The 12,548-nt window shown below is 37.2% G+C and overlaps 1 protein-coding gene across 1 annotated transcript in view; it reads right to left on the bottom strand.

Annotated features, from left to right (window-relative positions):
- AKAP6 (A-kinase anchoring protein 6) overlaps positions 1-12,548 on the bottom strand; it is a 354,014-nt gene that overhangs the window by 237,925 nt on the left and 103,541 nt on the right. The window contains exon 4 of the mRNA XM_069464086.1: positions 3,099-3,221. Coding sequence (XP_069320187.1) covers positions 3,099-3,221 — 123 coding nt within the window. The remainder of the gene's footprint in view (positions 1-3,098; positions 3,222-12,548) is intronic.

Here is a 12,548-nt window from a genome sequence, read left to right as displayed (position 1 = left end):
TTTCTATAATAGATATTGGAGGGTGCCAGCTAGTCTAAAACATTATTAAACCAGGGGAGACTGACCCTAGGGGTTTGCACATTTGTTGATTGAGTGTTAAATTACGGAATCTAGAGACATGTTTAAAGAAACTTATGTAGCTATCTCTAGTACTGGATAATCTTGCAAACACCACTTGCTCCCTCATTAACGAGCAGGAATGATTTATACAGGGTGAACTAAGAAATATAAATCTCAACTCTTACTCATATATCTTCTTTAATAGGAAGGTGGACTTTTTGCCTCCTTTTGAGAAAAATAACTTAATATTAACTCAGCGTGACAGTAAAGAAATACGATCAAAAATATAAATGACAATATTGACCAAGGAGGACAATGTAGACACTTACAGAGACAGAGAAACTGAGAGTTTGTTTGAAAGATGTATGAGCTGCTGGCGGAATCTAGAGTAGTCGACAGCATGCAGTGTAACAGTGACTCTTGATTATCCTTAAGTATCACTCAGTGGCAATCCATACACACTAGGTCTTCAGAAAGTGTAAGACATTACTATTAATAATTTCAGTAGTAAAACTTTAGACTGTAACTTAACATCCAGTCAACAGGTCTGAAGATAATAGTACCTCACTATTTGCAAAGCAGAAATAAAGAAGATGTCCCTATGTTATGTTATCTCTATTCTAACTAATATAATCAGACATGATTATGGGGAAAACTCATCCAAGAAAATGTTGATCATTCAGCACAAACAAAGCTATTCTTTAAGAGTTAAATTTCTCAGGAAAGACCCTTTGCTATGGATGTCTACACTGACAATCTACAGCAAAGTGGGTAATGATTTCCACATTTTAAATGAGAATGTTATTATGAGGCAGGTATGGATACTGCAATTCATTATGGTCATCTACAAAGGGCTTTGCAGTTTATAAGGCTAGATAGAATACAGTAGTCACTAGCCACATGTGGCAATTTAAATTTAAGTTCATTAAAATTAAAAATGTATTTCCTCAGTCACACCAGCCACATTTCAAGTGCACAGTAGATACATGAGGTTAGTGCCCCGCATAGGACAGTGCAATATAGGACACTCCATCGTCACAAAAAGTTCTAGTGAGCAGCATTAGGCTAGAATGAGGTAGAGGACAACATTAGGATGCCAAGTAAGAAACTCTGTATATTTTATTTGAGAACGGAGTGTTCATTGGTTAGCAAGGAGCCATACCATTCAACTTCCAAAGAGAAAAAGACCTTGGTTCATATTCTCCTAGCCTGGCTTTCAACAAATAATCTGGAGTCAAAGCGCTCTTTATGCCCCCATGCCCTCTGGAACCTCAAAAACCAAATGTGTGTTTTCCATAAAATATTAAATCAAGAGAAATTAAGACAGCACACTTGATGTGAAATAAAGTTCATACACTCCTGTTTAAACACAGATTAGAATTTCTGTCAGAACAATGCCAGTGAAAAGTTGACATTCTAATTAATACAATTTACATTATAAAGCACTGAATATCTTTATCTTGCTATTATGAAATGCCCTCTTTTAAAAAAAATTGAAACTCTACTCAACAGGGAATTGATTACTAAGGGCAGTATTTAAAAACCCACGTACAAGAGAGGTTGTTAGGATCACTGGCATTTTTACACACCATCAACCCAGGTCTCCAAAAGGGGAAGAAACACACTCATCCTCTACCACACAGTTTTGTCATTCTTTATCATTCTCAAGGCTGTTTGCATACAGCAATAGCGTTTGGGGGTTGTTTTTCTTACAATCATATAAAACATGCTACAAAACACTGAAACGTTTTCTCTCGCCCCCCTTTTCTCCCTATCCCTTCCTCTCCCTTCTCTCTCTCATTTAACATCACAGAGAACAACAAACAACATTGCTGGAATCCTGTGAACTCACATACGTGTAGGATTCCCACACAATGTTTACTCAATCCAAATTCTGAGTGTGTAAAAGGGGCAGAAAATCAACCCCACAGTTGGGTACCCAAGGATTCGTGTTCATTGCCTTTGTCAATTTTATGCTATCAGTGAAAGGAATAAAGATGAGATCCTTAAAGCTTGAATTTTCATTTCCTATGACAACGTGCTTTTTCTTCATGCTTTATCACACTCCACTACTTGGTTTCCACCCCTTCATAATTGATATCGGCTATTTGAAGCATTCAGTAAAAACCTCATGAGGTTCATCAAATGTCCCCCAGTCTATAATTCTTGCTTTTAACATATTCAGAAGCATATTCATCCAAGTGTTTTCCACTTCCCCTCCATGGTTTTCCCTATGCGCAGGGACGAGTGTAATGACAGTTGTATTAATTATACGCTGAAAAACCCACATAGCAGCAAAAATGATGGAGATGATCATTTTAAATATTTTATTAAAATAACCCAGTGTAGAATAGATAAAGTAGACCCTCTTGATAATGAGAGGTTCATTAATTTTACAAGAATTCTAGAAAGCTTAGAATGGTCATCGAAATTATCTCTTTCTTTTATTTATTTATTTATTTATTTTGAGAAGAAGAAAACCTTCAATCATTGTTTTTGAGAGCAAGGATCTAGTAAAATTTTCTAAGGTATTTTTTAAATAATTTCTTACCCTGGCCGGGCACAGCGGCTCACACCTGTAATCCTAGCAGTCTGGGAGACCAAGGTGGGAGGATCGCTTGAGCTCAGGAGTTGAGACTAGCCTGACCAAGAGCAAGACCGATCCTGTCTCTACCCAAAATACAAAAAATTAGCCTGGTGTGGTTGCCCACTCCTGTAGTCCCAGCTACTCAGAAAGCTGAGGCAGGAGGATCGCTTGAGGCCAGGAGTTTAGCCAGGGTGACAGAGAGAGACTGTCTCAAAAAAAACTTACTCTTCAAAAAAAAAAAAGCCTTGAAAAAGTAGCTTAAAATATGGAAGATTTAGATTTCATAGTATTATTTGAATGCCTGTAAATTTTCACCTTCGGTAGGTTACACCATTAAAACTTGGTTTCATTAGCATATAATGATTGATAAATTGATATTCTTCATAAACAAACAAGCAGCACATTAAAATCCTTTGATTACTGACAGAAAAAGCAATACAATCTTGCCTACCAAGTGCGTCTCCAGGTACAGTTTAAGGCCATCCATCTCTGCTTTAGGAGGAGTCCAATTCTCAGTAGTTTCCATGGCTTCATTTAACCACTGAATGAATTCATCTAGCTTGTTTACAAATCCCTTGTGAGAGGAAAGAAAAGGGTAAAAAGGGCAAGAAAGGCATGTTAGTTGGCATTTTTTTAAAAGCCAATCCTAAAAATTCCAAACTTCGCCCATGATGTTTAATACCACTGCACTCCCATCCTAATTCCAGCTTTGCTGTGATGGAATTTCCACTATTCCTGGCCGTAAAATCTACCAAAATAGGAAAGAAACTGGCAATGCCCTCCCTCTCAGGTTTCTCCTAGGAACACTTTTCTGAGGAATTTGGATTGGATTGTGGGGTGTCACTGTTGAGGTGACCTCAAAACATCAAAACATTTATGGTGTCTGACAAGCATATCCTTGCCCCCAAATCAGGTCAGGTCTGCTAGGAACACTCATTGGCTTCAGGGGATAAAAGCATTCCTGTAAAGATAGCATTCTTTACTCAGAAGCCTACAGAGTTCAGTTGCCATAGCTGAACTAGAAATATATTTTTAAATTACATAAGTTTGTAAAGAAACTTGGATGAGTTCTATCCACAGCCCAAATGTCTGTGGCTGAGCCTGGGTGCTAAGAAGCAAGGAAGTGTAGAAGAGTGGGACCAATGAATAAACGTAAACGCCCGACTCTGGGTACGTACACACATAAAGAAATATTCTTGGCTAGGAAGCACAAATCACAATAATCTTGCAATTTTTCAAATAGTGGCTATAAAATTTTATTGACCATTTAAAAGAATACATCTGCACAAACAGAAAATACTTGGAAAAAAAAAAAATGAAAGTCCAACTACAAACCTAAGCAAAGGAAGTGAGGCTGGGCTCCTGCTTTCCATGCCTAGGTAAACAGCACCACCTGGAGGTTATAAGGAGCAACAGCAGGCTTCCACATTTGTACTTACAGAGGTGGGTTGGGGTCCTATTTCCTTATTAAACTTAACCCATTCTTCAGATTTGCCATTTGATTAATTTTAATATTTCTGATGAGGATTTTAACTGAGGATGTCCTAAGACTTAAGTGAAAAGAGGTGAAAATTCATTTTATCACGCTTCTCAGAAGCTAGGTTTTGTCATTAAGGTATGTTTTCCTAGTAGTATTTTGAGATTCGTAACCCTTTAATTCAAGCAATTGGTTTGCCTCAAAAGAATGATTAGAAGAAAATGGTATTGAGGAGGGTGGTAAAGAAAAATGTAGACAAATAACACTCAGAAATACATTTCTGTCTATTAAAATGGGGGACAGAGCAGAAATGTAGGCACAAAGGCCCACAGAGTCAGATTAGACTGTCCCACCACGCTCTGGTATGTTGTCAACCTATGTAGAGTTCAGTCTATCATCCTGCATAGTGGTGTATCATATGTTTTCCCATGTTTATAAATGCTACCAAAAGCTTTCCCTATAGAAAATATCCCTACTGTGCCAAGTCTCAGAGGACTATCACACCCAGGGATATACATCACAACTAGATTACAAATGCAAGTTTCCTCATTTAATATTCTTTTGAAAATCTAACCTAATCAGGTAGTTTTGGTAAAGTCAATAATATAATCTTAGAGACATCTTAGTTAGGAACTGAGACCTATGCAATTGCAATTGCCTGAGCTGGGAACTATAAGGTACTTTAATGTGCCTCAAGTTCTAGTCTGCAACCCTAAGCTAATGGTATCACTGAGCTTCCTTTGGTCATCATTCAGAAGGGCTCCTTCTAGGTAAGGTGGAATTGTGTCCAATGGAGAAGGTATCATGAATTTCACACAATGTATTCCCTTACCAAATGCATTTCCTGATGATTCGCTAAAATCAACACTTTTTTCTAATTTTCTCATATTACAATTTTTTTAAATGCTAGATATCCATGTCAAATAATTCATTTTGCTCTTTTCCATATATTTAGGGTATCAGTTTGTCTGCTCTTTCTCCTTTTCTGTATTTCCATAAATCTGAGAGTTGCTTTGCTTTTCATTTCCTTGCTGATATTTGACTCTTTTAACGTAGAAGTTACAAGTATTCAATCTCAATCTTCTCAGGAGAGCCTACCACCTGTTCAAAACATCATTCTTCAAACCCCTATTTCTGATAAGCTATCTAGGACTCAGACTATGTCAAAATTCATATCTGATTTGATGTTTACCATAGAGCCCTTCGGATGTGTATCGTAAATTTGTGAGAACAGCAGAATCTATTACAACTCAAGTCCTAATTCTTGACACTCTCATAATTTAGGTGAAAAACTAAGAGACCCTTTGTTGACCTGATGGCCTTACAGAAGTATTGTCTGTCATCTACAGATGCTGATCAGAAAAGCAGAGTCTATGTGGTTGGTAACTATGAAATGAAAATAGTATTTTATAGTACATATAGTATTAAATAGTATTTACTATTGGATTTGGAGTTGGGTTATTATATCTGTATATAAAAATTGGTTTGGGAATTAAGTCAGGAAACAAACTATTTAGGAAACAATTGGTCAAATCCAAGAAGAAAAATAGTAAAAGATGTTATTTGAAATATAACCAGTTATAGGTTGTTCATTATCTTCTCTCCCTTCAAAAACAAATGAAATAATGTGTATGTATGTGAATGCATGGGTACCTCCTCCTAAAATGTTAGTCTTAGCCAAAGGGTATTAAACAATGTGTGTCAGATTTCCTAACAGAACCATGACTACATAGTTAGCTGAAATCCATGAGATGCAGATTAAGCAAAACCCATGGGACCTGGGTGAAACTTTCTGGGTGATATCTCTGTGTAGCCCAGCCAGACAGAAAAATGAAGCTGGCTAATATAGAGGAAAGAGGGTTCCTTTCAAGGTTTCTCTCTGGGTTTCTTCTGAATTATATCCCATCCTCACAAATTTTCATTTGTTGTACATTTTCCTAACTCTTTTCTTGCCAACACTAAAACGTCTCATCAATCACAACAGAAACCTGAGAAATCCCAGTGTCCCTAACCTGTAATAAAAGTTAAGCACTCCTTCCTCTTAGGGAGATCTTAGCTTTCTACCTCCCCTCCTCCTTCTATGTGTAGCCTCAAGAATATAAACAGAAATCATGAAAGCAAGCGAAAGTGGAGTCCATCCAATTTATGATACCATTGTCACCTGCTATTTCTCCACCTCACTCAGCCCTGTTATCTGTACTATCATCAATGTTAAGTGTATAGTGGGCAGTATACTGTGTATTATCCCTATATCATGAGATGTTCTCCTTACAAAGACCAAGAAAGTGTCACTCAATACACAGACCATGTAGACATGCAGGAGTGTTCACATTTGGACATACAACAAATATTTGATGCTCATTTTCAGAAGCTCTGCTGGAGTCTCTGTGGTATGAATGAAGGAAAATGAGGCTGGAATAAGTAACAACAGAGGGAAATGGAGAAAAATGCCAAAAAAAAAAAAAAAGATTTATTTTGAAATGCGGGTCAAATCCTAGTACAACAAATATTGATCATTCATTCATTCATTGAACAAATATTTACTAAGTGCCTACTATGTGCAAAGTACACTGCTAGATATTATTGAGAATACAAAGATAAATATCACTGTGGCAAAAATTTCAGCAGACTATAAAGCATGTCTAACTATTGAATTTGAGTAGTTTTAATCATTAAAAAACAGTTTTACAATAAATAAAGAGTTGATATTCTCCTGGATCTTGTGAAGTGTATTCTGTCTGTATCAGGATTTTGTCTGTATCCAAATTAGTTCCTATTCTTAGTATTGACCTATCTGTGTATGTTTTTCTGATATCCTGAGTTCACATTTACCTGGAAAGTCAGAGATGACTATAAAAATCAGATTTTCTTTTTGATGTAATCCAATGCCTCCACTGCACTATAAAAAAGCACATTTTATGCACATTCAACTCACTGCCACAGGCCGAATTACAAATCTTTGAAAGGCCACATTTTTATGCTTCATTGTTCAAACTCCTGCCACTGTATCTGTTAAGTCTCATTCCTATCATTTTCTACCACCACTGTTCTTATTGTACCTTTTCTGCCCTTTTTCCATTACTTTTTTCTGCCTCTCTGCCAAGCTGTCCAGGGGGCCCATGGAAAGTGACCCAGTCCACAAGCCCCAATCTTCCCTGCCCCCTCTCAAGGCTTAATTGTTTCCTTCTGAGTGGATCCCTTGCCACACTCATATTTGATAGAGGCTCAGAGAGTCTATAAACCCTTGACTGGAGTCAAGTCAGGATTCAAACCCCAGAAGAAATGTCGGTCATCAAACTTGGGGAGAAAATGGAACAGCAGTTGTCACTGCTACCACTAGTTGGTAGCATACCTCCCACTGTCAAATAATTTACATTTTGAAAGTTCCTTCATGAGGTGCTTTTAAAAAAACCTTGTTTTTAAATTTTCTAAAGCATCAATCTCTTTAAAAACTAATAAGCACAGTGAAAGTACATGCAAATGTACACTTATCAGTTTGTGAAAAATAATTTGCTAGAGCCCTCAGCTGGCTAAAATATATTTAGAGATTATTTTCATAGGGAATATTTACAGTCAAATTTTGCAAATAGTCACACTTTCACGACAAGTTAAGAATATTCATTATTTCTTTTCTTTTCCTACCTCTTTTTCTCCTACACCAAACCTCATTTGGTTAAATATCAACTATTTGGGTGAGTACGCTTGCCCTTTGGCTGTCATACGCAACTAGAATAAAAAGGAGGGCCTTCCCTGTGCCAGATATTGGTCCAGAGAACAGTGACACAGTGGAAAACAAGATATAGTCCCTGCCTCATGGAGTAGAAAGTCTAGGGTGATTTTTTTTTATCGGATTATGTGATTTTAGACCAAAACGAAATTGACAACTATTTCTCTATAAAGGGAAAGGGGATATATACAACAGGAAGTAGACACTGTGTTGTCACCACCACTCTGAGAAGTGGTGCTCATTATGGTCATTTTATAGATAGGGAAACTGAAGGTTGAAGATGAGTGACTTGGGATTTAAACCCAGATCTCCCTCCAAAATCTATTTTCCTCACAGCACCACACTGCCCTCTAAAAACAGCACTCCTAGAACACATTATCAGATCCAAGGAAAGAGAAGCAGCATTTCTTCCCAGTCCTACAGTCTTGGCACTGAGATAAAATTCCCTAAGCTCTAAGTCCTTCCCCCTTCACACTCACTATTTTCTGTTATTTTTATGAAAAGGGATTTGTGATGAGGCTAAATGCTTAACAAAACACACACACTTTTTTTTTTTCAGTAAGCAAAGATCACCATAAAGTTCATTTCTAACTTTCAGAAAATTTAAATGAAAAATTTAAGGGAGTTATATGCTTGAGCGAGCCCATTCTACCAGTGCCTCAATTACAGATGAGCTTGACTCAGTTTAATCACAGAGGAGATGGCCCTTGGTTCTCAGAAGGCAGGTTAGCCACTCCCCTGATCTGCTAATTTCCTTTTGGAGTTTGTTTGGATGTCTGTGTGAACATGAGTGTATCCACCCTTAGAAAGATTAACATTTCTTAGAGGACACAGAAATCAGCTGTGATATCTGATCCTGTCTAAATCAACGTAGCTGCCTTCTCACAGGGACGTGCTGAAGACCATCGAAAAAGTGAACTATTTTCACTATATTTATTTTTTAAAAAATAGATCAGCCTCTGCTGTTAAATCTTTTAAACTGTTAAATAGTATTCACCTCTTTCTTAGTATTCTATGGTTAAAGGACTCAGTGAATGCTTTCATCTGGACAATTCTAACTGAAACAATAAATAACCCTCAGACAGCACTCACTATGTGCCAGGACCTGTTTTAAGTATTTTATATACCATAGATGATATAAGCCTCATAACAGCCCTTGTGAGGTAGGTACTACTGTCACCAGCATTTTGCAGATGAGAAGACAGAGGCCCAAGAGGTAAGCAGACCTGTCCAACCCCCTATGGCTAGAAGGTGGTGAACTCAGTACCTGAATCCAGAAAGCCTCACTGGCACCACATGAAATCATGAAAGGCCAGCTGATTTAACAGCTTGTCTATGTCCCTGGCAGAAATTAGAGATAAAGAAAAAAACAACATTTAAATGAGGATTAATTGTGGGGGCAGTGGAGGGTATACTAAAAGAGGAAAAGAAAAAAACCGAACAATGCTCATCCTGAACAAGTGTGGATAATATTCCTCTTGGGGTTACGTGAAGACTACAAGAGAAAACATATTTTAAAGCCTGATGTAAAACAAGAGTTTGATAAATAGTTTCAAAAACAATTCCTAATCAGTAAGTTCCAATCTGATCTTTTATCTCATTCACTCAAAATTTTCTGATTATTAACTAAGTCTACAGCACTGTGCTAGGTGCTACAGCGGAGATGGATAAGAAAAGTGCTCACACAGTCACAATAAAAGGGGTGGCAGCAGCTTCTCTGGGCATGCCTTCTGTCTCACATCACCCATTAGGTAGTGTGGAGGGGGCAGCATCTGAACCTGCAGGTTAGCCAGAATTTCCCCACCCCTATTTCACCAGTGGATCTGGAGGGGATCATATTTCTATATTAATCACCACAAGTTTAACAATAATCTAGTTTAACTTTTCAAAACAGGTCACATTCTTTGGAGCCTGTCTGTACATTAGCAATGGGGCCACCAAAGAATAAAAGCTAAAAGACATCACAATCCTCTTACCCATAGTAAAGCTTTATTTAGGATCTAACGACTAGTAAAATTAGAATTCCATTTAGAAGCAAAATTTTACATTGAGATTTTACATGTGTATTTACCAATGTATATATTTAATCTTCCATTTTTGCACATAATTCTTACACAGTTTCCATATAAAATGTCTAATTTAGATTTTTGTACAATAGCACTCAAATTCAACTTACCTTTCCCAACCACCTATCTTTGCACTTAATGTGCCACCAAGAGCCAGAGGCTCAAGATAAAATACTAGAGAGTTAAAAGTGGTGCTTGGGACTCTAGCATCTCACTCATTTACCAACATTCCTACCTACAAAATCCAACACAATATAAGTAATTGACAGAAGAGAAGAGATGATGTGTACTTTCAGAACAAAGATTGAGGAGAAAATGAAATGGCTTCAGGCAGTGTTAACTCTGATGCCACAAAAAAAAACCCTCAAGTACTGAAATGTCTTATGAAATATTTAGCTTCTTTTCTAAAGGTTGAATGGGATGGCTTTAGAATATAAAAATATTCCTAATAAAACAGTCCGAGAATAAAGGTAAAACTGTCAGTAGGGAAGAGAGATCAAAAAAGGCATGGAATGGTATTATCTAAAATTTACCGGTGGGAAGTTCTATTCTGAACTCAGTATCACGTAGAAGGGATAAATTGAGCTGAATCCACTATTTCTTCAAACACTATTAACAGTGGTTGCAACTGGGAAAAGAAGAACCCAGAAAGATTCTTGACCCTCATGATGGAAAAGGGTTTCCTCCAACAAATCTAGAGGTTTTGAGTTCAGTTGCTCCCTATGGGTTTATAAAAAGAAATTATCAATAATTGTAAGGGAAAAAAAAAGATCAGAATGCATGCCTTCAATGTCTAATAAAAATAGTAGTGAATAAAAAATGGGAATAAACTGGAACAAATAATAGTTTGATATTAATTGAGCACTATGTGCCAGATTCTTATTTAATCCTTATAACAATTCTATGATATAAGATTCCCACACTCTCCATTTTATAAGGAGGAATATGAAGCCCACCTAAGCTTAAATATAGGTGTGAGTAAGTCAGAAGTGAAGCTGGGGATCCTCCCAAATAGTCTGCCTGCGCCAAAACTTCCCTGACTTCCTCTGGGTGAGGCCTTGCCTTAAGCACCCCTCATACTCCAGAGGCACTGGATGAGCAGAGCAGATTATCTTTGTTTGATTCTAAGTCCCAAATGAGGACTTGAGATGCTCACACCTTAGAATTGAGGATTATGATAGTTTAATGGTTTAATTGTAGGCTTTCATATCCAGTACTATAAATGACGATACCTAACATTTGGGTGCTATCTACCAGCTATTCTTCTAATAACTTATGAGGTTATTGAATAGTCACAAATTTCTCCATTGTGCAGATGAAGAGGCTAGGGCATAGAGGAGTTAAGTAATTTATTCAAGGTCATAAAGCCATTAAATGCTTATTAAATAGTTTTGTTCCAGAGTCCAAGCTCTGGACTACTATGCCATATTTTCTCTCCAACCAGACTTCCTCCCACAAGGTACACAGAGAGAAAACAAAAGACAGTAACATTCTCTGTTGTCCATTCTTATTTCCTAAGCCTCTGTGAGAATTCCAGCCCTCACCACATAACTCAACCATTCTTATCACAGCCCTGTTTTAGATCATTCTTCCCATACTATGCACTCACTTTTCAGCACTTTTTCCCTTCTTTCTTGACTATTGTTCCTCTTTTTCCTTTTTCTTCTCTCCCTCCTTCTCCTAGCCCTCCCCTCCCTTGTTCTCACCCTCCTCTTTTCTCTTTTCCCCTCCCCCCTCTCTCTCTTTCTCTCCATGTTCATTCCTTCTCTCCAGCTCAAAGTATCCCTAACCTTTTTGGGGCTAAACAACCACTTTTAATAAACAACATTTCTGGACATGTCCAAAAAGTTTGAAAGAAAAGGGTTGGCTCCTTGACACTGAAGTGCAGAGCTGAAAATATTATAATCCTATGTTTAGATCAGCTCTAAATACTTTCCTGATTAGTAAGACATCCTTGCAAATCAAATATCTCGAAGAGGAATGCACATAACTAGAAAGATGGGAGTGTTTGTGGAATATTAAAGTTGTTCAAAAGATTACAAGTAATTGTTGAGCTATTTATCTAAATATTCTAAAATTTTCCAGGGAACAAATGGTTCTTTAGTAATAACAGAGTTATTACCTTTAGAAAAAAATTGGAATTCCATGCGGAGAGTTTATGACACTGAATGAGCAAGAAAATGCTATAGCCAACTTTCTCCCAGAGAACTTCAGGGCAGCAAGTCAGTAAAGGGTAACAACAACTCAGCCATTACATCATCATTAAAGCCAAGAAGACAGAAAATAATATTATCTAAATACATCTGCTTGGAAAGGATTAAAGGAGAATGGAGAAGAGTTACCATAGAGACTAGAAGCACAGACCCAGTCTTCAAATGGTCCTTAGAATCCATCTAGTTCAAAGCCTCCTCCACTTTATAGATGAGGAAACTGAGACTCAGAAAGGTTAAGTACTTGACTGACAACACACACCAGTATGTAACTGAGCCAGGAGAACCTAGGTGTGTGTGCTCAAGTATAGAGCTCTAATTATTCATTTTAGAGTTTTCATAGACATCCTTTGCACAGATTTCTGAGGTCAAAAAAAAAAAAAAAAAAAGATAGAACTGGAGTTTTTAAGAATAATGTAAA

Source organism: Eulemur rufifrons, chromosome 2 (genome assembly GCF_041146395.1).
Source record: "Eulemur rufifrons isolate Redbay chromosome 2, OSU_ERuf_1, whole genome shotgun sequence".
NCBI lineage: Eukaryota > Metazoa > Chordata > Mammalia > Primates > Lemuridae > Eulemur > Eulemur rufifrons.
This window is presented reverse-complemented; position numbering and strand designations above follow the sequence as displayed.